The sequence below is a fragment of the Mauremys reevesii genome, linkage group 1 (assembly GCF_016161935.1).
Source record: "Mauremys reevesii isolate NIE-2019 linkage group 1, ASM1616193v1, whole genome shotgun sequence".
Taxonomy (NCBI): domain Eukaryota; kingdom Metazoa; phylum Chordata; order Testudines; family Geoemydidae; genus Mauremys; species Mauremys reevesii.
The window spans coordinates 102,153,963-102,180,682 of record NC_052623.1 but is presented as its reverse complement, the minus strand read 5'-3'; the positions used below and the strand labels follow the sequence as shown (position 1 = coordinate 102,180,682).

General features: G+C 46.0%; 1 protein-coding gene across 5 annotated transcripts in view; it reads left to right on the top strand.

Moving 5' to 3' along the window:
- Window positions 1–26,720, top strand: part of STK24 (serine/threonine kinase 24) — a 102,415-nt gene that overhangs the window by 41,550 nt on the left and 34,145 nt on the right. For all 5 annotated transcript variants that reach the window (XR_005583040.1, XR_005583038.1, XM_039482443.1 and 2 more), the window contains exon 3: window positions 25,409–25,465. Coding sequence is in view for 3 of the 5 variants with exons in the window: in XM_039482443.1 (XP_039338377.1) it covers window positions 25,409–25,465 (57 nt within the window). In the remaining 2 variants the exon portion in view is untranslated. The remainder of the gene's footprint in view (window positions 1–25,408; window positions 25,466–26,720) is intronic.

The following is a 26,720-nucleotide window of genomic DNA, read 5'->3' as shown; positions in this document are numbered from 1 at the left end:
GTACAGGTTTACTTGATCCTGCCTCAGCTCAGGAGCCTGGACTTGATGATTTCTTGAGGTCTCTTCCAGCCCTACATTTGTATGATTCTAAACACGTTAGTGGCAGCAGCACTTTCCCTTTGGGCTGGAAAGATCCAGGTAATTCTCTACGTAGATGACTAGCTGGCACAGGGGATCATTGATGTCAGACCCTCAAGATGCAATGTCTCAAATGTTATTTATTCCTCTCCTATATATGATTCATGATAAACTTAGAAAAGAGACCTTTGACCCATTTCACTTCCAATGCCTTTCCCTGTTGGAAAGGCCTCTTCAGCACAGTGGAAAGGAAGGCTTGCTAAAATCAAGATTACAAAGAGAAATAAGTTCTTTGGATCTTTTCTTAATCTGGCAGCACTGGATGTCCTCCACCTTCTGGGGCTGATGTCCTTGGAAATCAAACTAATTCCATGAGTGGTACTCCATTGCCTTCACTTGTGGATCCACAATTCTATGCTTCATCACATCCCACCAGTCACAAAGAATAATTCAGATGGTAGGAGGGATCAAACAACCTATCCTGATATCCATCGCAGGTCTGCCAGGGAGATATCTCTTGCCATAGATACCTGTCAGAAGGACCTGGGGTATACCCCCAAACAATGTCTCAGCCCAGGGATTGTGGATTGTAAAGGTTTTAAAATGGCATATCAGCTAATTGCTGTGGTATGATGTTCTTTTTGCCCTGTTGGTGTTCTAGCATTGGATCCAGAAATGATTTGTTTTACTTTGAACCAACAATGTGTTTCATAGAATCATAGAATGTCCAGGGTGGAAGGGACCTCAGGAAGTCATCTAGTCCAACCCCCTGCTCAAAGCAGGACCAATCCCCAGACAGATTTTTGCCCCAGGTCCCTAAATGGCTCCCTCAAGGATTGAACTCACAACCCTGGGTTTAGCAGGCCAATGCTCAAACCACTGAGCTATCCCCCCGCAACCAAACTAGAGACAAGAAACAAGGTCCTCAGCCTTGAAGCACCATCTTCTCACTTCAAAACTGTGTACCTGGCAGGGTCATTAATATCTAGGCTCCCTTGTTCCTCAGCAGACTGCTTTATTTCGGCAAATGGGAGCTGTCCTTAGTTAAGATGGCTTTTCCCAAATGGCCACTATCTCCCATTGTTTTCAGTGGGACTGAGGCCACAGAATACCCTCTCTCTGGCTCTTGAGAGCATGTGGGGCTTCCATGTTCTGTAAGTGTAACTTGATTTCATTTTTATTGGGAAGAATGGGAGGTGGTAGCCATTTTGAAAGAGGACATTTTAACCATGGGCAGTGTGTGACTTCTAGCTCATTGAGAACTAGGGAAACGGCAGCCATTTTGAAAGAGGGGAATTCTTTCTTCTTCAAGTGGTTGCTCATGTCCATTCCATTGTAATTGTGCCCGTGCCCACGTGCACAATTGTTGGAGACTTTTCCCTTAGCCGTATCCATAGGGCTGGCTGTGGTGCCCTCTAGAGTGCTGCGCTCATACCGCGTATATTAGGCGCTGCCGGCCCTACGCCCTCTCAGTTCCTTCTTTCCGCCCCTGGTGGTCAGTTGGAGCGCCACTGTCCCTTGCTTCGCAAGCGGTCAGCGGTTTTCTCTCCTATCTCAGCCTTGTGCTTCTAGCTGTAAATAGAACAGGAGTACTTGTGGCACCTTAGAGACTAACAAATTTATTTGAGCATAAGCTTTCATGGGCTACAGCCTCCGCATCGGCCCAGGTCTCCAGCTCGCCGCTACGAGTCATTTGCACTGCGCTGCCAATACCCTTCTTTGTGCTGGGGCTCACCCAGATGTAGACGATCTCCCTGGCACCGGTCTTCGTCGCACTGTTGGTCGCCATTGCTGAGACCTCGAGGTTGCTCCCTGACGTGATGCTGCTCTCTCTACTCTAGACACCAGTCGGACCGCTCCTGTCACTGGCCGTGATGGTGAGCTGCCAGACCCAAACCTGGACAGCCCCGCCTTGGTCACTGGATGGTGACGACTTTTCCGACTCGGAGGTGTAGTTCAGCCCCTCACCCAGGCAGCAACGTGATTGGGCTCTGGAGGGCACATCCACGGCATTGGTGCCGGCCTGGCAGCAGGGCCAGTGGCCAACCCAATGGCCTTATTGAAACGCTTGGGGCATTCCCATCATGCCGTTGCCCCACTCCTGCCAGCCCTCGGTCGCCGCATTGGACAGGCTGAAGTCAGCACCCACGGCACTGATGGCACCAGGTTCAGTGCAGGATGCTTTGGTAGCCGCCCCGAGGCTGCCCTCTCTGGCAAGTGAGGACACTGCCAGACCTCCCCTAGTGGTCCAATCATCCTCCTTCTGTCCGGATGAGGCAATGGCGGGGCCCTTGGGAGCTAGCCCACCGGATGATTTCAGGGAGCAGCAGGTGCTGCTCCACAGGGTGGCATTGAACTTGGGCCTCCAGGCAGAGGAGATGGAGGAGCAGACAGACACATGGTTTAATGTGCTCTCAGCATCCACCCCAGTCCACATCACACCCCCAGTGCATGAAGGGGTTCTGCGCATTGCCAAGACCATCTGGCAAACCGTCCTCCATCCTGCCCACTTTCAAGAGTGCGGAAAAGTAGTATGTTTCCACAAAAGGGTTTGAGTACTTATACACCCACCCACCACCGGGATTGTTGATTGTATTGGCCACCAACAAGAGGGATAAACGGGCCCACCAGAATAAGGGGGTCAAGAGGCTGGATTTGTTTGGTCGCAAGATTTATTCTACGCATTCTATGGCCAGCCTCCAGTTTCAGGTGGCAAACCACGAGGATCTCTTAGGTCGCTATAACTTTTAATTGTGGGACACTCTCCTCAAGTTCAAGGACTCCATGTCTCAGGGGACTGCCCAAGAGTTCACTGGAGGAGGATACTGTGGCGACTCAGTGTTCCCTCCAAATGGCCTGGGACATGAAAGTAAGCATCCTTTAAGTCCAATGCATAGAGTTCATCGGAGCCATTCTCGACTCCACACAAGCCAGGACCTTCCTTCCGGAAGTGCATTTACAGGCCATGATGGACTTGATCTCCCACACAAAGAGCCACCCAAGCGTACTTGCGACTGATAGGCCACATAGCCATGCCTGCCTTCACATGAGAGCTCTGCAAGAGTGGCTGGCCTCTCTGTAGGATAGGGAAAAGGCTCCATGTCGGACGCCTTGCTGATCCCATTGTTGGGAGCACTGATGTACGCCTTCCCGTTGGTGCAGTTAATCCACAAGGTCCTGCTAAAAGTGAAGCAAGACAAAGCGACGGTCATCCTCATGGCCTTGTCAACACTGGTTCGGCATGCTAATGAGTCTTTTGGCACCTGTCCCGCTGCAGCTGCCTCTTTGGTTGGATCTGCTATCCCAGAACCACGGCAATCTGCTGCATCTGTACCTTGTGGTGCTACACTTGACAGCCTGAGTACCGCATGGCTAAATGGGGACAAGCAGCGGTGTTCTGCTGGTGTCCTGCTGGGCAGCAGGAAACCCTTCACCAGGGCTACATAGTGGAAGCAGTTCACTTGTTGGACTTTGGTTTGTCACATTCTTGCGGAAGAGGCCCTGCTGCAAGACATCCTGGACTATTTGCTGCACCTTAAGCTCCAGGGCCTATCGCTATCTTCGGTCAAAGTACACGTGGCAGCCATTTCGGCGTTCCACCCTCCATTTCAAGGCAGGTAGGTCTTCACCCATCCCATGATGGTGCAGTTCCTGAAAGGTCTGGAACGCCTATACCTGCATATCGGGACCCGGTTCCCCCTTGGGACCTGTGCTGTCAAGGCTCATGGGGGGGCTCCCCTTCGAGCCCTTGGCTTCCTGCTCCATCTTGCTTCTCTCATGGAAGGTCTCCTTCTTAATCACTATAACTTTGCCCATAGGGTATCCAAGATCAGGGTGCTCACATCGGAACTGCCTTATACAATCTTCTATAAGGACAAGCTCCAGCTGCGTCCGCACCTGGCCTTTCTACCCAATATCGCCTTCCAGTTCCATACTGATCAAGACATATACTTACCAGTCCTTTGTCCAAAGTGTCATGCGACTGATGAAGAATGCAGTTCTGAATCATGACCTGCATCTGCTACCGTTACAAGCTAGCAAAGGTGCCCCCGCTGGTGATAGTGACGGCTCACTCGACTAGGGCATAATCGGCAGCATTCCTCGCTCAAATGTCGATCCAAGAAATTTGTTGGGCCACGACCTGGTCATCCATCCACACATTCACAGTGCTTCAATCTGCAAAACTCTGAACTCTGAGCCCACCTCTGAGGATTCTGCATGTGAATCACCTACAATGGAATCGACATGAGCAAGCACTTGAAGAAAAAAAATGGTTAACCACATTTTCGTAACTGTTCTTCGAGATGTGTTGCTCATGTCCATTCCATTACCTGCCCTCCTGTTACTCTGTCACAGTAGTCAGCAAGAAGGAACTGATTAGGGCCGGCAGCGCCTAATAGACCACGGCATGAGCGTGGCACTCCAGAGGGCGCCACAGCTGGCCCTATGGATACTGCTAAGGCAAAAGTCTCTGACCACGCAGGTGGGCACGCGCACACTTACAATGGAATGGACATGAGCAACATATCTCGAAGAACAATGGTTACAAAAAGGTGGGTAACTGTTTTTTTTTTTTCTCTGAAGGAGGTTTAGTTCTTCATCTTCTGGCAGATAACATTTCAGATATGAAAATACCATAAATAATAAATATTTATTTTCAAAAACAACATTGCCTCAAGAGAAAGGGGGGGAAAAAAGAGGAAATGGATGAGAGTACAGAGCAATATGAGGTATAAAAGGGACACAAATTTGGGTATGGGTAGTATGAAGGAAAATGTGGAGCGATGTAGGAGGGATGGGGAATGTGCTATACATGTATGTGCAGAGTTGGAGTGATTGATTTAAATAAATTATTTGAATCATGATTTAAATCATCAAGCTGGAAACCTCAAATTAAATAAATAGTTTCAATCTTGTTTTACATTTGTGCTTGCTCATTAGTTATTTTCTTAAATTGAATGTCAGTGGTTAGTAAAATTTGCTCCTACTTCTTGCTAACCAGGAGGATAACCTATATACTTGCTTAAATAAATGTGTATATAGTGTAACATGCATGTATTCAGATTCTTAATTTTTACATTTTTTAATTGTTAGAAAATTATAATTGACTAATTCCTTATTTGCTAGGTGTTTAACTTTTACTCATGATTTGTGTCAAGCTGCATTTGGATGGAAATTGGAAATGAATTAAAAATGCACAAATCAACATTTTAAAATAGTTGTATTTAACTGATAAAACAACCTTAAATATGGATAAATAAGGAATAAAATAGCTTATGAAAATGTTTTTCATTTATAATAGACCTATTAAACAAAAGAAATATTCTCTGTAGTTAATGAATTGAACTGAATATTTTTTTCTGATCACCGTCGTTTTCAAGATTTTAGAACTAGTCAATCCCATCCTCTCACCTCATTATTATTCATAGATTGTAAGAGGAAGACAAGCTTTCCTAGTGTGCTCAGGAGTCCCCTTCACTGCCCCACAGCCATCCCTGATGCTAGTGTCGGACGCGTCAGACTTGGGGTGGGGAGCTCATCTTGGGGACCACAGGACACAGGTCACAGACAGATCTCCGTCTTCATGTCAATGTCAGGAAGCTCAGGGCGGTATGCCTAGCGTGTCAGTCATTCCGCCCATATCTAGCAGGTCATGACAGACAATATGACTGCAATGTTCTATATCAACAAACGGGGGGTGGACACTCCTCTCCCCTGTGCCAGGAAGCCCTCAGGTTATAGGACTTTCGTATGGAGCACTCAGTTGATCTGAAGGCGGCGTACCTTCCGGGGTCCAGAACAAGATGGTGGACCGCCTCAGCAGATCTTTTCACAGCCACGAGTGGTCCCTTCGCCCGGACGTTGCATCTTAGCTCTTCCAGAGGTGGAGCTGTCCCTTGGTCGACCTCTTCACTACGCGACGCAACAGGAAGTGTCAGCAGTTCTGCTCCTTCCAGAATCACAGTCCGGGCTCCACAGCGAACGCGTTCTTCCTCCATTGGGGGGACCGCTTCTATATGCCTTCCCACCTATACCGCTCGTCCACAAGGTCCTGCTCAAGATCCACAGAGACCGGGCTCAGGAAATTCTCATAGCACCAGTCTGGCCCTGCCAGGATTGATACATGTCTCTCCTAGACATGTCAGTCAGAGCCCTGATTATCCTGCTGCTCTTCCCGGGCTTTCTCATGCAGGATCACCCGAACCTGTATTTGCTGCACCTCACAGCCTGGCGGTTCCATGGCTGAATACGTTCGAGCTCTCCTATTCAGAACAAGTCAGACCGTTTCTCTTCGGCAGTAGGGAAACCCTGCACTAGGGCCACGTACCTGGCCAAGTGGAAGAGATTTTCAGTCTGGTCAGCTCAGTGCGACTTTCCCCCGGCGCTAGCCTCAGTGCCTCACATTTTGGATTACCTTTTCCACCTAAAGCAGGAAAGTTTCTCCTTGTCATCTATAAGAGTACACCTGGCTGCCATCTTGGCTTTCCACCTCGGGATACAGGGCTGCTTGGTTTTCGCTAACCCCCTGGTCAGTTGCTTCCTGAAGGGCCTCGACAAGTTGTACCCACACGTCCACCAACCGGTTCCTGCTTGGGACTTTAACTTGGTCCTCTGTAGGCTCATGGGGCATCCCTTTGAGCCTTTAGCAACATGATCCCTGCTCTACCTCGCCTACAAGGTCGCGTTCCTGGTGGCAGTAACTTCAGCCCAGAGGGTGTCGGAGCTCAGGACTCTAACGTCCGAGCCACCCTACACTGTGTTTTTTTAAGGACAAGGTTCAGCTCGGGCCCCGTCTGGCCTTCCTCCTGAAGATGGAATCGCAGTTCCACATCAACCAGGACATTTTCCTCCCGGTTTTCTACCCCAAGCCTCATGTGAGTAGCAGGGAGCAGAGGCTTCACACTCTCGACGTCTGCAGAGCACTGGTCTTTTACATCAAAAGGACGAACCGTTCAGGATGTCGGTACAGCTCTGTCACAGTAGCAGACAGGATGAAGGGCCAGCCTGTTTCGACACAGTGCATTCCATCATGGATTGTGGCCTGCATTACCAAGTGCTACAACCTAGCAGGAATCCCCGCACCCCCGACAATGGCACACTCTACAAGTGTGCAAGCTTCATCAACCGTCTCCACCCAGGAAATTTGCAGGGCGGTGACGTGGTCATCGATACACACTTCCATCGCATACTATGCAATTACTAGGATTCCAGAGATGATGCGGCCTTTGGTAGAGCAGTACTCCAGTCAGTGGACAGCTCCAACCCCACCTCCTAAATGTGCTTGGGAGTCACCTGATTGGAATTGACATGAACAAGCACTCGAAGGAAAAACAGTTACTCAACTTCTCGTAACTGTTCTTCGAGATATGATGTTCATGTCCATTCCAATACCCACCCTCCTACCCGTCTGGAGTAGCCAGCAAGAACGAACTGAAGGGGTGGTGGGTTGGCAGGGCTATATATTAGGTGCCATGAGGGTGCGACTCCAGGGGGCACCCAGGCCGACCCAACAGATGCTGCTAAGGGAAAAATCTTCCAGCCATTGTGTACGTGCACGCTCACACACCTGATTGGAATGGACATGAACAACACATCTCAAAGAACAACAGTTATGAGAAGGTAAGTTTTTTTACTTCATGTTGCTCTGGTGATACAAAACAATGGTAAACCCATCTTAATTGACCACTAGGCTCTGGCTGCTTTGTGCTTTTGCAAAGTGACATAGTCATAGAGTTTAAGGCCAGGAAGGACCACTAAATCATCTAGTCTGCCCTGTATATCACAGGCCACCAACACTACCCAGCCAGCCGCACGCTGAATCCAACTATGAAAATGAGATCAAAGTAAATGAGACCCATAGAAGACTAGACAATTGTGTGTCACAGTCAGAGGATAGGAGGGACCAAGGTGCACCAGTGCTCAAGTCCCCTGTAATGCCAGGGAAATGATTAAATGATATATACCCAGGTAATCCTTGCAAGTGACCCACACCCATATGCTGCAGAGGCAGTATAGACAGTGCTTTGAAGTTCCAGCTCACTTCTTTCTGTAGGTTTCAGAGGCCAAGCTCCAGAATATACTACAGCTTCAAAGTGATGTCTATACAATTATTTTTAGAATGCTAGCATGAGACCACCAACCCAAGACTGTCAGCCCAGGGTGGGAGGCTCACTCCAAAATGCTGTGTAGACATACCCCTACGTGCCTCGTTACTTTCGGCCTGGGTAAGCATGTTATCTGGATGTCTCTGCTGAAATAATCCACAGTGAAATAGTTGTCTGCTGACACTTAAGTTTGTAATTAGGTTTCACAGGTAGGACACAGTCGAGATGAACTGGGGAATTTCATGCCAGTGTGAGTTATTGTTCAGGTCTCCAGACTCAAGAAGACATCACAGTTTTTTTCCCACAACTGTGATGGATTTAGAGTTGCTGTGTATCAAATTATGAATACTGCATGTTGGCTTGGTTATTGAGATGTTTACTGTGTGAATATGTTGGTTTGGTTTAATAGGCTGTTTGGAAAAGCAGGTAGAAAGGAAATGAAAGGTTCAGGGTAAGCCACTTCTCAGCAAACACTTTAAGAGTTGTTAAGGGACAATTCTAAAACTATTAGTTTTGATTATTTTATTTCTGCCTCCTGCCAACCTGCAAAACTGATTTGGACCAGGAAGGGTCAAAGCCCGAGAACACAGAAGAACAAAAAATGATGATAGAATTAAAAGGACTCTCTCTCCTAAGAGAGAGTTTGTACTGTATTTATTCAGGGGAGCCAGTCTGAGACACAGGACCCATCAGGGATATCTGGAGGAGTTAGGGCTGACTTGGTCACCAGTAAAGGATGGTGGAACTTTAGGTAAGATAGACATGCCCATAGACGGTTTGCTATTTTTAGAATCCTTTTTTCTCTAAAACCTTCGTTCTACTGCTAAAATAAACAATACTTTATCTCATCACCATACCAGTGGGAAGAGGACAGGAGCATACACACAAGGGGAAGGGGACTACAAACATTCATAGAAGGAGAAAGGCAGAGGCCAAAAAATAACGCATGTTGGAGTAGGGGATCAACAGAGCCATTGCAACTGTGCTGAGTGTCTTGGGAGCTGAAATGATTGTCCTGCTGCTTGAATCTACTGCTTTGCATATTGTTACAGGGTGTCAGCTGTGCTATAATTAAGTTTATGAACAGCTTTCTGCTTAAAGGATGATTTTTCTAAGTGCTCTAAAATCTTCATGGTTACTTGAATTGCCTTGAAATTTGGCGTGCCTCATGGGGACATATAGGTAGGGTAAGTGATCTAGATTTGGGGTCATTTGACCCAGGAGCTCTGAAGATACAGCCCTCAGGGGGAAAAAAACTTTGAGAAAAGTTGAGGGATTCTGCCAGTGTTTTTGTGTGCAGACCTAGGGATCAAACCATTGGCCCTGATACTGGCAGAGGGGTCTCTATATATGCCCAGCCAGTGCACGGAGCCTACTACAGCTTTGGGGAAGCAAAACTTAAAATTAAATTAATGAGAGTTTAGCTCTCTAGTTAGGCATGGGTTTGAATTTCCTAAGCCTCACATACACAGTCATGTACAGACTGAGAAGCTGAGAGGCTTTCTAGTCTCCAAGTTTTCAAGGCATCTTGGTAGTTCAAGGTCACGTGCAGTAGCTACTGATCCTGACCTATACCCAGCCAATGTCAGTTCAAGTCCAACCTAGGGCAAAAATTGTGGGGGAAAGGGATACTGAGAAGGAGAGCATGTGAATGAGGGGCCAGAGGACTAAGCAAGACTAGAGGCAGGGGTGCCTATTAACCCCACTTTCCCCTGGAAGATAAGGCGATAAGTAAACAGCATGGATTTATCCATAACAAATCATGTCAAACTAACCGAATAGTTTTCTTTGACAGGGTAAGAACTAACAAGCCTTGTGGATCGGAGGAAGTGGTAAATGTGGTATATCTTTACTTTAGTAAGGCTTTTGATACTGTCTCACATGACCATTCAGAAATGGTCTGAAATAAATAGGATGAAATTTAGTAAGGACAAATTTTAGGAAGGACCAATCCAGTTGCAGGCATACAAAAGAGGAAATGACTGACTAGGAAGGAGTACTGTGGAAAGGGATCTGGGGGTCATAGTGGATCACAGATTAAACATGAGTCAGCAGTGTAGCCTTGTGTCCAGTTTTGGGTGCCACATTTCAGGAAAGATGTGGACAAATTGGAGAAAGTCCAGAGAAGAGCAACAAAAATGATTAAAGGTCTAGAAAGCGTGACCTATGAGGGAAGACTGGAAAATATTGGGTTTGTTTAGTCTGGAAAAGAGAAGACTGACAGGGGATGTAACAAGTTTTGAAGTACATAAAAGGTTGTTACAAGGAGGAGGGGGAAAAATTGTTGTTCTTAACCGGAGAGGATAGGACAGGAAGTAATGGACTTAAATTGCAGCAAGGGAGGTTTAGGTTGGACATTAGGAAAAGCTTTCTTACTGTTAATGTAGTTAAGCACAGGAATAAATTGCAGGGGACTCAATTGGAAGATCTCTTGACGTGCCTTCCAGTTCCATAATTCTCTACACCCCCCGCCCCCTTATGTGTGTGTATGTACCCAAGTCGGGGTGGGGGGCGGGGGAGCTGAGCCCCTCTCCCTACGCTGCATCTGGGATATGGGGAGAGGGGAGTTTGACTTTGTGGGGGTCTGAATCCGTTCCCTGCTCCCTGTGCATGTCAGGATTTTTCCCTCGGGGGATGTCTGAATCCCTCTTCCTGTCCTGCACATGAGTCATCACTGGAAAAAGCGTTTATCCTTTTGGATGGGAGCTGAAGACAGGCATGCTGGGAACATGTAGCAAGAACACATTACTGAGATTAGGGTGAAGAGCTGAGAACAGACATGCTTGATGCATCTCAGAGATTCTCAAGCACTGTGGAGGCAGGATGAGGACACCCACTGAGATGCATGGATCAGTTCACCCATCTCAGAGTTATTGTTTCAGGCTGCATTCACCTCCAGGGAGGTGTTCTCATTGATATGAGAATGTCACATTGAGATGAATGGGCCACTTCATACCTCTAATAGCCTCCTATGCTGCAGATGAATGTGTAGAGCAACTTTCCAAGTCACTACAATTAAAATTAAGATGATTTTTCTGTTTTAAAGGACAATGCTTTTAAGTACCCTAAAATCTTCATGCTTATTCAGATTTTATTAGAACTTGCTCTCTCTCTCTCATGGGGACATGGGGATAGATTAGTGATCCAAATTTTGTGTCTCTTGAATCAAGAGGTTCCATTAAATATAGATTTTTCCCCCCCCCCAAGAAAAAGGTTTTCTTTGAGTTCAGCGATTCTATTTTTTTGTCTATGCCTGGCTTCTAAGGTGCTAATGGCTTAATGGGACCGGATAGGGAAGACAATCTTGAAATTGAGGCAGGAGCTCTGTTGTCAGGGGTGTTGAGGGAGAAAGGTGGAGCGGGAGAGGCACACCAATCTTTTCTCATATGCTTAAAGATACAGTAAACTACCATGTCATAAAACTGTAAAATTTTGGGGGCATAGATCATGTCTGAGATTTCTTTCACTGGCTCTGTTAGTAATTACATACTCCAAACATTTCAAAGCACAACCATCATCCCTATGCCACAATAACAAAGTGTATAGGGTAGAGATGAAAGGAGGAGTTAAGAATCTCATTGCAAATCTGTGGCCTAGTGGAGAGAACAGTGGAGCAGGATTCAGAAGACCTGGGATCTATTCTCAGCTATGCCACAAGCCAGCTGGATAACCTTGATCAGGTCACTTACCTTCTTCTCTGAGCCAGTTTCCTCATCTGTACCATGGGGATAATGACATTTCCCTCATAGACTCATGGACTTTAAGGTCAGAAGGGACCATTATGATCATCTAGTCTGACCTCCTGCACAATGCAGGCCACAGAATACCACCCATCCACTTCTATAACGAACCCCTAGCCTATGTCTGAGTTATCGAAGTCCCCAAATTGCGGTTTGAAGACCTCAAGCTGCAGAGAATCCTCCAGAAAGTGACCCGTGCCCCATGCTGCAGAGGAAGGCGAAAAACCTCCAGGGCCTCTGCCAATCTGCCCTGGAGGAAAATTCCTTCCCGACCCCAAATATGGCGATCAGTTAAACCCTGAGCATGTGGGCAAGACTCACCAGCCAGCACCCAGGAAAGAATTCTCTGTAGTAACTCAGATCCCAACCCATCTAACATCCCATCACAGACCACTTAGCTGCTGATAATCAAAGATCAATTGCCAAATTAATTGCCAAAATTAGGCTATCCCATCATACCATCCCCTCCATAAATTTATCAAGCTTAGTCTTAAAGCCAGATATGTCTTTTGCCCCCACTACTCCCCTTGGAAGGCTGTTCCAGAACTTCACTCCTCTAATGGTTAGAAACCTTCGTCTAATTTCAAGTCTAAACTTCCTAGGGTCCAGTTTATATCCATTTGTTCTTGTGTCCACATTGGTACTAAGCTTAAATAATTCTTCTCCCTCCCTAATATTAATCCCTCTGATATATTTATAAAGAGCAATCATATCCCCCCTCAACCTTCTTTTGGTTAGGCTAAACAAGCCAAGCTCTTTCAGTCTCCTCTTTGTAAAGCACTTTGAGATGTACTGATGAGAAGTGCTGTGTAAGAGCAATATATTATCGTTACCTGGCCACAGTAACAACTCAGCTGCAAACCTATATGATAATTACAACTGCCTAAAAGACACTGAACTCCTACCAGCAACATTTCTTTCTGTTTAAAAAAATGGAGGAAATTGACTGACAAAAACCGTAACCTTCACACAGTTAGGGGTTGCCCTGTGCCCTTCTAGAATGTTAGGTTCAGCAAAACTTGAATTTGTGAAAACCATGGAATACACTCCATGGAACCTTAACTCTCCCTTCTTTGAGCGAGGCCCCCAATACGCCCATAACATGTACATCTGCTTTGTACTGTACTGAACAGGAGCTACCTATGTCTGCCCTACTGTCAAACACTTAATTTACTCCACAGAAGGAACATCATATCTGCTACATATGACATGCCCTTTTACATCCCTCTATCCTTATGCACATGATGCCATCTAATACTATACTTTCACTTACCTTTAATTAAAGACACAGACCACTCTCATCTTCCACCTAAGTGCAAGACGGTCTAAAGGTCCGGAATGGAGACCTTGGTATACATCTTCATTTGTCTGGCAAAATGAAACTCTCAGCAATAAAAGTAAAGCTCAACTGTGCAGAAGACAAATACTCCTCTGAGGATGGTCAGAGACTGGAATGAACTCTCTCAGGAACAAAGGAACATCAAAAAGTTTCCACTCTAAGTGCAAGGCACATTTCTTTGACCTCGCCTTCTCTAATAAAACCACAGGTGTATTTATTTAACCATAGCCACAGGCATATTTAACAAACAAACAAAAAATCCTGAAAACCCTACAAAAACAAGACACTCCACTAAACACACATCTTCCGCCGGAGAGAGGATGAGAGAAAAAACATAGCTGTTATGTAGTCACTTTGCTCAATGCAGCACTACTGGCAGGCGCTCACATTCTACGGTAAGTGTGGTATCTAAACCTATATAGAATAGAATAGCATTGCTGAGGGTATGTCTACACTACGGGATTATTCTGATTTTTACATAAACCGGTTTAGTAAAACAGATTGTATAAAATCGAGTGCACGCAGCCACACTAAGCACATTAATTCGGTGGTGTGCGACCACGGTCCGAGGCTAGCATCGATTTCTGGAGCATTGCACTGTGGGTAGCTATTCCGTAGCTATCCCATAGTTCTCGCAGTCTCCCCCGCCCCTTGGAATTCTGGGTTGAGATCCCAGTGCCTGATGGGGCAAAAATCATTGTTGCGGGTGGTTCGGGGTAAATGTCGTCAGTCACTCCTTCCTCTGGGAAAGCAACGGCAGACAATCATTTCGCGCCCTTTTTCCCTGGATTGCCCTGGCAGATGCCATAGCATGGCAACCATGGAGTCTGTTTTGCCTTTTGTCACGGTCTCCGTATGTGTACTGGATGCCGCTGACAGAGACGATTCAGCAGCGCTACACAGCAGCATTCATTTGCTTTTGCATGATAACCATCTCTGCTATCAGCCATTCTGTACCATCTACTTCCATTGTAAATTGACAATGAGATGATGGTTACCAGTCCTTCCGTACTGTACTCTCTGCTGCTATCATGGGTGCCCCTGGCTGAGGTCAGCCAGGGGCGCAAAAGACAAAAATGGGAATGACTCCCCGACTCAATCCCTCCTTTATAGTATCTAAAAATAGAATCAGTCCTGCCTAGAGTATGGGGCAAGTGTACTGGAGAATCAGTGTATCAGAGAACCAGAAAGCACAGCTGCTCCGTGTCAGATCCCGCATAAATGATGAGCTGCATGCCATTCACAGGGGGTGCCCCTGCAACAACCCCACCTGTTGCTTCCCTCCTCCCCCAGCCTTCCTGGGCTACCGTTGCAGTGTCCCCCCATTTGTGTGATGAAGTAATAAAGAATGCAGGAATAAGAAACAGTGACTTGTTAGTGAGATAAAATGAGGGGAAGGCAGCCTCCAGCTGCTATGATAGTCCAGACAGGACATTAAGCAGTGTGGGGGAGAGGAGCCCAGCATCCTGCTGCTATGCTAGTCCAGGCAGAACAGAATCTTTTCTTTACACATGAAGGGTGGGGGCTGATGGAGCTCAGCCCCCTGTTGCTATGATGAAGACAGTTACCAGCCGTTCTGTACCATCTACTGGGAAGTAGTAGCACTCTTGGGCTGATGATGACGGATACCAGTCCTTCTGTACTGCACCATCTGCCACAAGGCTGATGATGATGATGGATATCAGTCATATTGTACCATCAGCCACCAAGGAGTGGGGGCGAGGATGCTACAGTTCAGTGCCGCAGCATCGCGTCTACCAGCAGCATTCAGTACACATAGGGTGACATTTAAAAGAGTCAAGAGACGATTTTTTTCCCTTTTCCTTGTGGGGGTGGGGGGTAAATTGACGAGCTATGCCCTGAATCACCCCGGACAATGTGTTTGACCCTAAAGGCATTGGGACCTCAGCCAAGAATGCAAATGCTTTTTGGAGACTGCAGGAACTGTGGGATAGTTTGAGTCCTCAGTCCCCCCCTCCCTCCCTCCATGAGCGTCCATTTGATTCTTTGGCTTTCCGTTACGCTTGTCACTCAGCAGTGTGCTGAGTCCCTGCTGTGGCCTCTGTCTCGAGATATTTTTAAAATGCTTTGAAATTTCGTCTTCTGTAACGGAGCTCTGATAGAACAGATTTGTCTGCCCATACAGCGATCACATCTGTACGGTCCATGCTGGAGCTCTTTTTGGATTTGGGACTGCATCGCCACCCGTGCTGATCGGAGCTCCACGCTGGGCAAACAGGAAATGATATTCAAAAGTTCACGGGTCTTTTCCTGTCTACCTGGCCACTGCATCCGAGTTCAGATTGCTGTCCAGAGCGGTCACAGTGGTGCACTGTGGGATACCGCCCGGAGGCCAATACCGTCGATTTGCGGCCACACTAACCCTAATCCGATACGCTAATACCGATATTAGCGCTACTCCTCTCGTTGGGGAGGAGTACAGAAACCGGTTTAAAGAGCCCTTTATATCGATATAATGGGCCTCTTAGTGTGGATGGGTGCAGCGTTAAATTGGTTTAACGCTCCTAAAATCTGTTTAAACGCGTAGTGTAGACCAGGCCTGACAGACCTCATGGCAGGAAGACCCCTGTGCCCTGCTACTCCTTAGAGCTGCACAATGTAATGCTGAAGTAAGGCATATTGGGTCTCCCAACATACACATGAATCTTTTTCCTTTGGTCACACACACGGGTCAGGGAGAGGGGCTAATACCCCTCTTGAAGGAGCACAGACCCCCACAGATCGCCCTGTATCGCAATCACAGCTCTTCTAAGCTGCTTCAGCCAACCCCTCCACCACTTAATACAGCTACACCTATGCAGTGAATGCTGCTGGAGTGCATGCCAATAATTCCCAGCGGCTGTGTCCAGCTCCATGGGACAGAGTTATAGTTGTATGGACATATACCGTAGCTCTTCATTTCTTGGTTTTCAGAAGGTTTTTTTTGCTTAACTTGACATTCGTCTTTGAGTAGTGTCCTTATGGGTGTTCCACTGTAGGTGTGCTTGTGTACCTGCGCTGCTGATCAGAGAACTTCGGTAGCAGTGTCTATTAGGCCAACATATGCGCTGTCTCTCCTTGTGCCCTGCCATGAGGCTAGGCAGCGCACACGGGCTAACCCCCTCAGATCCTTCTCAACCACCTATGGCTAGAGACAGAACTATTAGCAATCCCTTCACGACCATTATCTTCTTTTGCTTTTCTATAGTTAGTCTCCCCATTCTTAGTTGTACCTTCTTCTGCTTTCTTCACAAACAAAACAACGACAAAAAGACTTTATTTACTCCTCTTTTTTCGGAGACCCTTTCTCTAATAGGGTATGTCCAGTTCACAGAAGTGCCTCTCTCGCAAAGAGGTCATCCCTTGAGTCATCCCCAAGCCCTTCCAGTGCATACGCTGCCTTGAGGAAGGCCACATTCCACAGTAGTGTGGTCTCTGCCAGCAGTTCAGACCCTGGTCTCGCAACACAGGGAGTTGAGACAGAAGATCATCTTCATGGAGGCAGCCCTCCAACCCTTCCCGGACCCATGCTGAGAGTCACCTGGCAGAAGTGAGTCTTTTCCACAGCCCTCATCATCTAGGGACTGTAGGTTGAAGAAATCAGCTGCTGACCCCTCTCACAAGTCATTAAAAAAGAGAGCAGGAAGTTCCCACAGTGAACCCTGAGCCAGCTGTAAATGATCTCCGGCATGCTCGGTATCCTTGGTACTGTTGGAACCAAGACAGTCCCAGTCTGGTACCCATGGCTCATAAAGATCTGGAATGGCAGGTGCTATTGACGTGCCTAAGGAACCAATGCACACAGGCACTGAGTCAGCAGTACCAGAGGACAAAAACAGGAGACAGCACTCCACTAAGAAGACACTGCCAATACGCACTGTACCATCAACAAAGTCACTGATGCCCCATGCAACACTGGAACAGTTGGTGTGGGCAAGATCTCCAACCCCCTTGGTACTGCCAGTGGCACTGAGTCAGTTGGTAACACTGGAATTCCAGCACGTGAGAGACATCTACATACCTGACATACCGATGTCTCCTCTTCTTGGTACCGGGACCTCAGCATAGAGTCTTCCGCTAACACGGGAGTCTTCTCCGCTGTTCTGTCATGCACCCATACTCTCTAGTGCAGACTTGGACAGCGAACCAGAGTAGGTTGTTTCATTACCCCTCTTATGATCCCTATGGTGCCCATTACTAAGATGGCCCCATAGCATACCTCCAGACAGCCTCACTGCCACCATGGTATGGCCAACTATAGGCACCACCATCTCAGTGGCCATACTGGGATCCTTGGCCTGCACACCACACCCAGACCTCTTGGGCTTCTAGCCTCACCTGTGAACCCCCAAGATGCTTCCCCTCTGCCATGGCATCTAGAGCATCGGAACTTCCAGAAGAGATTGTGGAGGAACAGGAGGGCGGCATTGAAGAAGAGGTGCTGAGGACCAACATAGCCTCTTCCTCCCCAGATGAGCTGTCATGCCTCTCCCACGGTCCTTAGCCAGTGATGTCCAGCTTTTCCAGGAGCTGGCAAAGAGAGTTACAGATACACTACAGATACCATTAGAAGAAGTCAAGGACTCCTGTCAGAAGCTCCTTGACATACTACACACCTCATACAAGGCACTGGTGAGACCTCATCTGGATTACTGTGTGCAGTTCTGGTCTCCCATGTTTTAGAAGGATGAATTAAAACTGGAACAGGTACAGAGAAGGGCTACTAGGATGTTCCGAGGAACGGAAAACCTGTCTTATGAAAAGAGACTCAAAGAGCTCGGCTTGTTTAGCCTAACCAAAAGAAGGCTGAGGGGAGAAATGACTGCCCTCTCTAAATATATCAGAGGGATAAATACCAGGAAGGGTGAGGAATTATTTAAACTTAGTACCAGTGTGGACACAAGAACAAATGGATATAAACTGCCATCAGGAAGTTTAGACTTGAAATTAGATGACGGTTTCTAACCATCCGAGGAGTGAAGTTCTGGAACAGCCTTCCAAGGGGAGCAGTGGGGGCAAAAGGCATATCTGGCTTCAAGACTAAGCTTGATAAGTTTATGGAGGGATGGTATGATGGGATAGCCTAATTTTGGCAATTAATTGGTGTTTGACTATTTAGCTGTAAATATGCCCAGTGGCCTGTGATGGGATGTTAGATGGGGCGGGATCTGAGTTACTACAGAGAATTCTTTCCTGGGTGTCTGGCTGGTGAGTCTTGCCAACATGCTCAGGGTTTAGCTGATTGCCATATTTGGGGTTGGGAAGGAATTTTCCTTCAGGGCAGATTAGCAGAGGCCCTGGGAGTTTTTCACGTTCCTCTGCAGTGTGGGGCATAGGTCACTTGCTGGAGGATTCTCTGCACCTTGAAGTCTTTAAACCACAATTTGAGGACTTCAGTGGCTCAGACATAGGTTAAGAGTTTGTTGCGGGAGTGGGTGGGTGAGATTCTGTGGCCTGCGTTGTGCAGGAGATCAGACTAGACTATCAATAATGGTCCCTTCTGACCTTAAAGTCTATGACTCTGTTCTCTAAAATAGCACTTCCTATTAGTGAGGCTCTCCTGGACCCCGCAAAAACCATATGGCAGACCCCAGCATTGGTGGCACCTACTTCCAAGAGGACTGATTAATAAATATTATGTTCCAGCTAGGGAGATAGATAGAATTCCTCTTCTTCCGCCCTCCACCCAACTCCATTGTCATGGCCATCAACACCAAGTGAGATCCACTCCCCCCGACAAGGATTGGAAGTGTTTCAACCTCTTTGGGAGGAAAGCCTATTCCTCGGCTATGCTACAGTTTCAAATTGCCAATTACCAAGCCCTGATGGTGAAATATGACTACATCAGCTATTCAAAACTTAACTTTATTGATCAGCTGTTTGAGTCACACCAAAACCAGTTCAAAGCCATCATCCAAGAGGGAAAACTAGTGGAAAAGACAGGGCTACAGTCTGCTCTTGACACAGTTGACAGATTGTCCCGATCCACCTCCACGATGGTGGTTAGCCAATGTGTGTCATGGCTACACCTGTTGGGCTTCCCTAAGGAGATGTATTCGACTATCTAAGACCTTCCCTTTGAAGGCCCTAAGCTCTTCATGGAGAAAACAGATGCCTCTCTCTCTGCTCACTGGGCATCTACATGTCAAGACAAAAGAGGAAATTTAGTCTGCAGCACAAACCACGCACCTCCCAATAATCGATTCAATGTTACTACAAGCCACAGAGAAAGAAAACTAAGTTCTCTAGACATAAACCATCTGGCCCGCAATCTTCCATGTCCCAACAGTTAACTTCCACTTTTGACATGTTGGTTGAGTCGACGGTAAACCACTCCCGCCAACTGCTACAGCTGACCACTGCTTCCTTTCCATTTGGCTACCATCTAACAATGTTCCACCTGGGAATGCATAACATCAGACCAATGAGTCTTGGAAATTGTTTGCAATGGGTACTCCATCCATTTTACCTCCCTATCCCCTTCCACAGCATCCTTCCCCGTCCCTCTTCAGGGACCCTTCTCATGAGATTACTGAGACAAGAGATAGTCTCATCCAGTTAGGAACCATAGAACCAGTACCTCAATATCTACGAGGCAAAGGTTGTTATTTCCTAATACCCAAGAGAAAGGTAGGTTGGAGACCCATACTAGACCTCAGAACCCTCAAAGTTTGTCAAAGCTCAAAAATCCAAGATGGTCACTCTACCAATAATTATTCCAGCATTGGAACAGGGAGACTGGTTTTCAGCCCTCAGCCTTCAAGACGCCTACTTCCAAATATCAGTCCTACCGTCCCACAGACGATTCCTCAGATTTACCCTAGGACAAGACCCCATACTAGTACAGAGTACTCCTCTTCAGGCTATAATCCATTCAGAGAGTATTCTCCAAGATTCTCTTTGTACTGGCTGTGCACCTGTTCTCCCAAGGGATCATGATTTACCCCTACCGACTGCCTCCTCAGAGCCCAGCCCTTCCAATAGGCTCACCGAGTCACCAAGTCTGCAATAGACTTATTCACAGAATTGGGCTTACAGATCAACACCCAGAAATCAACCCTCACTCCAGTGCAGCGCCTGGCATTCATAGGCGCCAACCTCAACTCCTTACAGGCCAAAGCTCTCCTAAATCAGCTTCTGTACCAGGTGACTGAAGGATAGCTAATGTGACGCCAATTTTTAAAAAGGGCTCCAGAGATGATCCTGGTAATTAAAGGCCTGTAAGCTTGACTTCAGTACCAGGCAAACTGGTTGAAACTATAATAAAGAACAATATTGTCAGACATATAGATGAACATAATTTGTTGAGGAAGTGTCAACATGGCTTTGGTGAGGCATGATTTCTCTTTACTAATCTACTAGAATTCTTTGAGGGGGTCAACAAGCATATGGACCAAGGGGATCCAGTAGATATAGTGTACTTAGATTTTCAGAAAACCTTTGACAAGGTCTCTTACCAAAGGCTCTTATGCAAAGTAAGCTACCGTGGGATAAGAGGGAAGGTGCTCTCATGGATTGGTAACTGGTTAAAAGATAGGAAACAGGGTAGGTATAAATGGTCAGTTTTCAGAATGGAGAGAAGTAAATAGTGGTGTCCCCCAGGGGTCTGTTCTGGGACCAGTCCTATTCAACATATTCATAAATCATCTGGAAAAAGGGGTAAACAGTGAAGTGGCAAAATTTGCAGATGATGCAATATTACTAAAGATAGATAAGACCCAAGCAGACTGCAAAGAGCTACAAAAGGATCTCTCAAAACTGGGTGACAGCAACAAAATGGCAGATGAAATTTAATGTTGATAAATTCAAAGTAATGCACATTGGAAAGCATAATCTCAACTATACATATAAAATGATGGGGTCTAAATTAGCTGTTACCACTCAAGAAAGAGATCTTGGAGTGATTGTGGATAGTTTTCTGAAAACAAGCCACTCAATGTGCAGTGTTAGTCAAAAAAGTGAACAGAATGCTGGGAATAATTAAGAAAGGGATAGATAATAGGCTAGAAAACATCATGTTGCCTCTATATAAATCCAAGGTATGCCCACATCTTGAATACTGTGTGAAGATGTGGTTGCCCCATCTCAAAAAAGATATATTGGAATGGGAAAAGGTTCAGAAAAAGGCAACAAAAATGATTAGGGGTATGGAATGGCTTCTGTATGAAGAGAGATTAATAAGACTGGGACTTTTCAGCTTGGAAAAGAGACAGCTAAGGGGAAATATGATTGAGGGCTATAATTTCATGACGGGTGTAGAGAAAGTAGATAAGGAAGTGTTGTTTACTACTTCTCATAACACAAGAACTAGGGGTCACCAAATGAAATTAATAGGCAGCAGGTTTAAAACAAATAAAAGGAAGTATTTCTTCACAGAACACACAGTCAATCTGTAGAACTCCTTACCAGAGGATGTTGTGAAGGCCAAGATCATAGCAGGGTTCAAAAAAGAACTAGATAAATTCATGAAGGATAGGTCCATGAATGGCTGTTAGCCAGGATGGACAGGAATGGTGGCCCTAGCCTCTGTTTGCCAGAATCTGGGAATGAGTGACAAGGGATGGATCACTTGATGATTACCTGTTCTGTTCATTCCCTCTGGGGCACCTTGTACTGGCCACTGTCGGATGACAGGATACTGGGCTAGATAGACCTTTGGTCTGACCCAGTAGTGCTATTCTTACGTTCTTATGTACCTCTATAGAGATTCCTGTCTTTGGCCACACTCATATAGACAGCCCACAAATATGAGCCAGGCACTGCCTACAACTCTTGGGGCATATGGCAGTGGGCACAGCGGTAATACCACATGCCAGGCTTTGCATGCGATGCTTCCATTTTTGGTTCAGTTCACAGACCAAACAGATAGGCTAGACAAATGTCTGTCACTACCCCACCAGGATTAAAAAGTTCCTTAGATGGGTGGAAAGACCCTGCAAATGTTTGCAAGGGGATCCCCTTTTCACAAACCTCCCCGTCATTGCTTCTCATCACTGACACATCCCTCATAGAATGGAACATGCATATAAATGACTTCACGACAAAAGGCAGGTGGTCATCCATGGAGATATCTCTCCACATCATCCTTCTCAACCTAAGGGCAGTCAGGAATGCCTGTGCCCATTTCCTCCCACTGATCAAGGGATCACACACGAGAGTCCTAACAGACAGCATAGCATGTATGTACTATATAAATCAGCAAGAGGGAGGCAGATCACCCCTCCCGGTGCAGAGGCAGTGAGACTATGGAACTGGTGTATCTCCCAGGATGTCATACTATTAGCCACTTACCTTCCAGGCACTCAAAACTTGATAATGGGCAGTCTCAGTAGGAAATTCCCACATGACCACAAGTAAGTGATAAACCTAGCGGTACTTCATAACCTATTGAGGCAGTGACGCTGACCACAGACCTGTTTGCCACTTGCCTGAACAAGAAATGTCCAGGCTAGTGATCCTGATCATAGGACAGCCCTCCATGGGCGATGCTCTCCTTCTCCTCTGGGGCAGGGACCTTCTCTATGCCTTTTCTCCATTTCTTCTACTGTCAAAAGTCCTATTAAAAATAAAAGGAGAAGGAGCTGTTTGGTCCTACTTGGCCAAGACATACTTGGTATCCTTACCTGTCACAACTCACGGCATGCCCACCAATTTCTTTCCAATCCACTTCTTACTTCCTCTCGAAGAACCAAGGATGCACCCTACATCCCAACTTGGGGATTCTTCACCTCAAAGCGTGGCTCCTTCATGGTTCAAACATACAGAGAGCTCCTGCTCAAAGGAGGTACAAGAGGTGTTATTACATACTAGAAAGTCCTTAACATGCTGGACATAGCTACCTAAATGGTCCAGATTTCAAATTTGGTGTATCTCCCAACACATTTCTCTAATACTCGTGACTCTTCCAGAGATCCTAGACTATGTCCTAACTCTCAAAAAAATCAGTACTATCTTTGTTTCCTCAGGGTTCACCTAGCAGCTATAGCAGCCTTTCACCATATCGGAATACTCAGTGCTATCACATCCAACTACTAAACGATTCCTTAGGGTTATAGTAAACCTTTTCCCACAACCCCAACTTCCTACTCCCATGTGGGATCTAAACCTGGTATTGAAAGGCCTCATTATACCTCCCTTCAAACCTATGGCCACCTGCTCATTTACATACCTTTCAGTGAAAATGGACTTCCTAACAGCAGTCACTTCACCGAGGAGATTAGGAGAATTAGCAGCTCTGATGGAACATTCTCTCCCCTCCCTCCCCCCTCCCACCCCGTATTCTTTTGGGACAAGGTTATGCTCAGGCCACAACCAAAATTCATCCCTAAGGTAACCTCATTTCACATGAACCAATTAGTTCACCTTCCAATTTTCTACCCCAAGCCTCATCACGACTACTGGGAGGCTATATTGCACACACTAGATGTTAGGAGAGCCCTAGCCTTTTACCTGCATAGGATGAAGGCTTTCAGGAAATCTCCTAAACTTTTGCTCTCAATTGCAGAAAAATCTAAGGATTAAGCAATATAGCTCAGAGACTCTCCAAATAGGTCTCAAACTGCATTAGACAATGTTATCAGATCTTCAGCATGAGCCCGCCAGATAGTATTTGCACACAGTTCCCAAGGCCGATCTCCTTATCAGTCGCCTTCTTCTAGAATGTCCCTATCTCAGAAAGCTGTAGAGTGGCAACATGGATGTTAGTCCACACCTTTGCAGAACATTATGCAGTCACTGGGGCTCCGATGCCATCTTCGGCTCCACAATATTGTTATCTGTAACTGACACGACCCCGAAGCCCCAACCCTCTGGTAGGGATACTGCTCAGGAGTCACTTACAGTGGAGTACCCATAGGGACACTACTCGAAGAAAAAGTTACCTTGTGCAGTAATGAAAGTTCTTTTGAGATGTGTGTCCCTATGGGTGACCCACAACCCACCCTCTTGCCTTCTGCTTCAGAGTTCTTGTCAATGACTCTGCCGTGAAGAAGGAACTCGGGGGGGTTAGGCTGTGCTGGCACTTTTACCGAAGTTCTCCAATCAGCAGTGCAGGGATGCAAGCCACCTACAGTGGAGTATCCATAGGGACACACATCTCAAAGAACCATCGTTATTGTACAAGGTGAGTAACTTTTTCTGGGAAGGCAAAATATACCACTGGGCACCTTTAATCGGTGTTAACTAAGGTTTTTTTGTTTTTGTTTTTTTTGGGTCAGAGAATATTAGCTACTTCTGCAATGAACTACATTAAGGACTGTTATAAGAGTAGGAAGGGACAGTACATGACTCTTGGGAAACCAAAAGCTGCTTTCACTTGAGCCTCTGGAGCATATTTGTATTGTTTCATTTTCATTGTTCATGAGTCCTCTTTTCTGTCTTGTGCCCCCTACTTATCAGGTTGAGAAACACTGGATTAGACACTTGTAATACTCTTCTTTATATATACAGTTCAACTAGCTGGGGCTTCCCTACTACACCACATGGTTTTCATTAGCTTGAATTAGCAAGAAATCTCCTACTCCCCTGAGTGGTATACTGTGGCAATGTTAAGGGGTCTACACCTTCCTCTGATCCATCTGTATTTGGCCATTAGGGAAACATAATACCTGAGTACTTCATGTGGTAATAATTGGAGATATACCAATCTCCTAGAGCTGGAAGGGACCTCCAAAGGTCACTGAGTCCAGCCCCCTGCCTTCACTAGCAGGTCCAAGTACTGATTTTGCCCCAGATCCCTAAATGGCCCCCTCAAGTATTGAACTCACAACTCTGGCTTTAGCAGGCCAATGCGCAAACCACTGAGCTATCCCTGCCTCCTGTGGGCCATTAGTATTTTCAGATATGGCAGTTCCTATGTTTCTAGAGGATATAGGTCAAGACAGTGTCTGGAAATAAGGACTGTAAAATCTAAGATGGAAAAAAGTGAATAAAATGAAATGAAGTCAGTGTATGTTATCGTCAAATAAATAAAAATGTGGAGCAGGAGCAGTATTTTTCTGCCATGACAGATTATATAGTTTAGTGAAATTCTGTGCCATTACATCTTTACTGTAATAATGAATTCATTTTGCAGCAAAATGAGTGAAGCAAATCATGAAAGAAGCTAAAGTGTGAAGCTACTAATTTCATCTGTTCTGTTTTTGCAGGATACAAAATTATGGATAATAATGGAATACCTTGGTGGAGGCTCTGCTCTTGATTTAGTAAGTAAACTGGTTATGAATGTCATTAATTTAGTAAACTTAATTAAAATTTCATTAATGCATTTCTTGAATGTTTCTGCTGTTTATAATTCACCTGAAATCCGAATGTGACATCATTATTGCTATAGCAGTTGTGCTGTCAAACAGGATTATTGCTTCAGTAGAGAAATAAAGTGGCATAACCAGATATATTAAGAAACAAAAGCCCTGTTTTCATTCAGAAATTCCAAGTAGTTAGAAGAAAATGTTTATGTTCATATATGAATTAAAATACATTTTCCATGAGATGACATCAGGTTATGTTCATGTGCAAAAAGGCTAGGTAACTCAGGATGTTAGTAATAAGATATGAAAACTTTCGTCTCAAACCTCTGACTTTCAGCCAGCTATAGAATATTAATGATTGAAAATTGTTACTGTCTGCTGGCTCTTCATGGTGCTCTTACATTTGTTCCTTAGTGTACACATTTTTTAAAAAAACAAAGCACCATGTCTGTATCATAGAATCATAGAATCTCAGGCTTGGAAGGGACCTTAGGAGGTCATCTAGTCCAACCCCCTGCTCAAAGCAGGACCAAACCCAACTAAATCATCCCAGCCAGGGCTTTGTCAAGCCTGACCTTAAAAACCTCTAAGGAAGGAGATTCCACCACCTCCCTAGGTAACCCATTCCAGTTCTTCACCACCCTAGTAGTGAAAAAGTTTTTCCTAATGTCCAACCTAAACCTCCCCCTCTGCAACTTGAGACCATTACTCCTTGTTCTGTCATCTTCTACCACTGAGAACAGTCTCTAGATCCATCCTCTTTGGAACCCCCTTTCAGGTAGTTGAAAGCAGCTATCAAATCCCCCCTCATTCTTCTCTTCTGCAGGCTAAACAATCTCAGTTCCCTCAGCCTCTCCTCGTAAGTCATGTGCTCCAGCCCCCTAATAATTTTTGTTGCCCTCCGCTGGACTCTCTCCAATTTATCCACATCCTTCTTGTAGTGTGGGGCCCAAAACTGGACACAGTACTCCAAATGAGGCCTCACCAGTGCTGAATAGGGGAATGATCACATCCTCGATCTGCTGGAAATGCCCCTACTTATACAACCCAAAATGCCATTAGCCTTCTTGGCAACAAGGGCACACTGTTGACTCATATTCAGCCACTGTAACCCCTAGGTCCCTTTCTGCAGAACTGCTGCCCAGCCATTCGGTCCCTAGTCTATAGCAGTGCATGGGATTCTTCTGTCCTAAATGCAGGACTATGCACT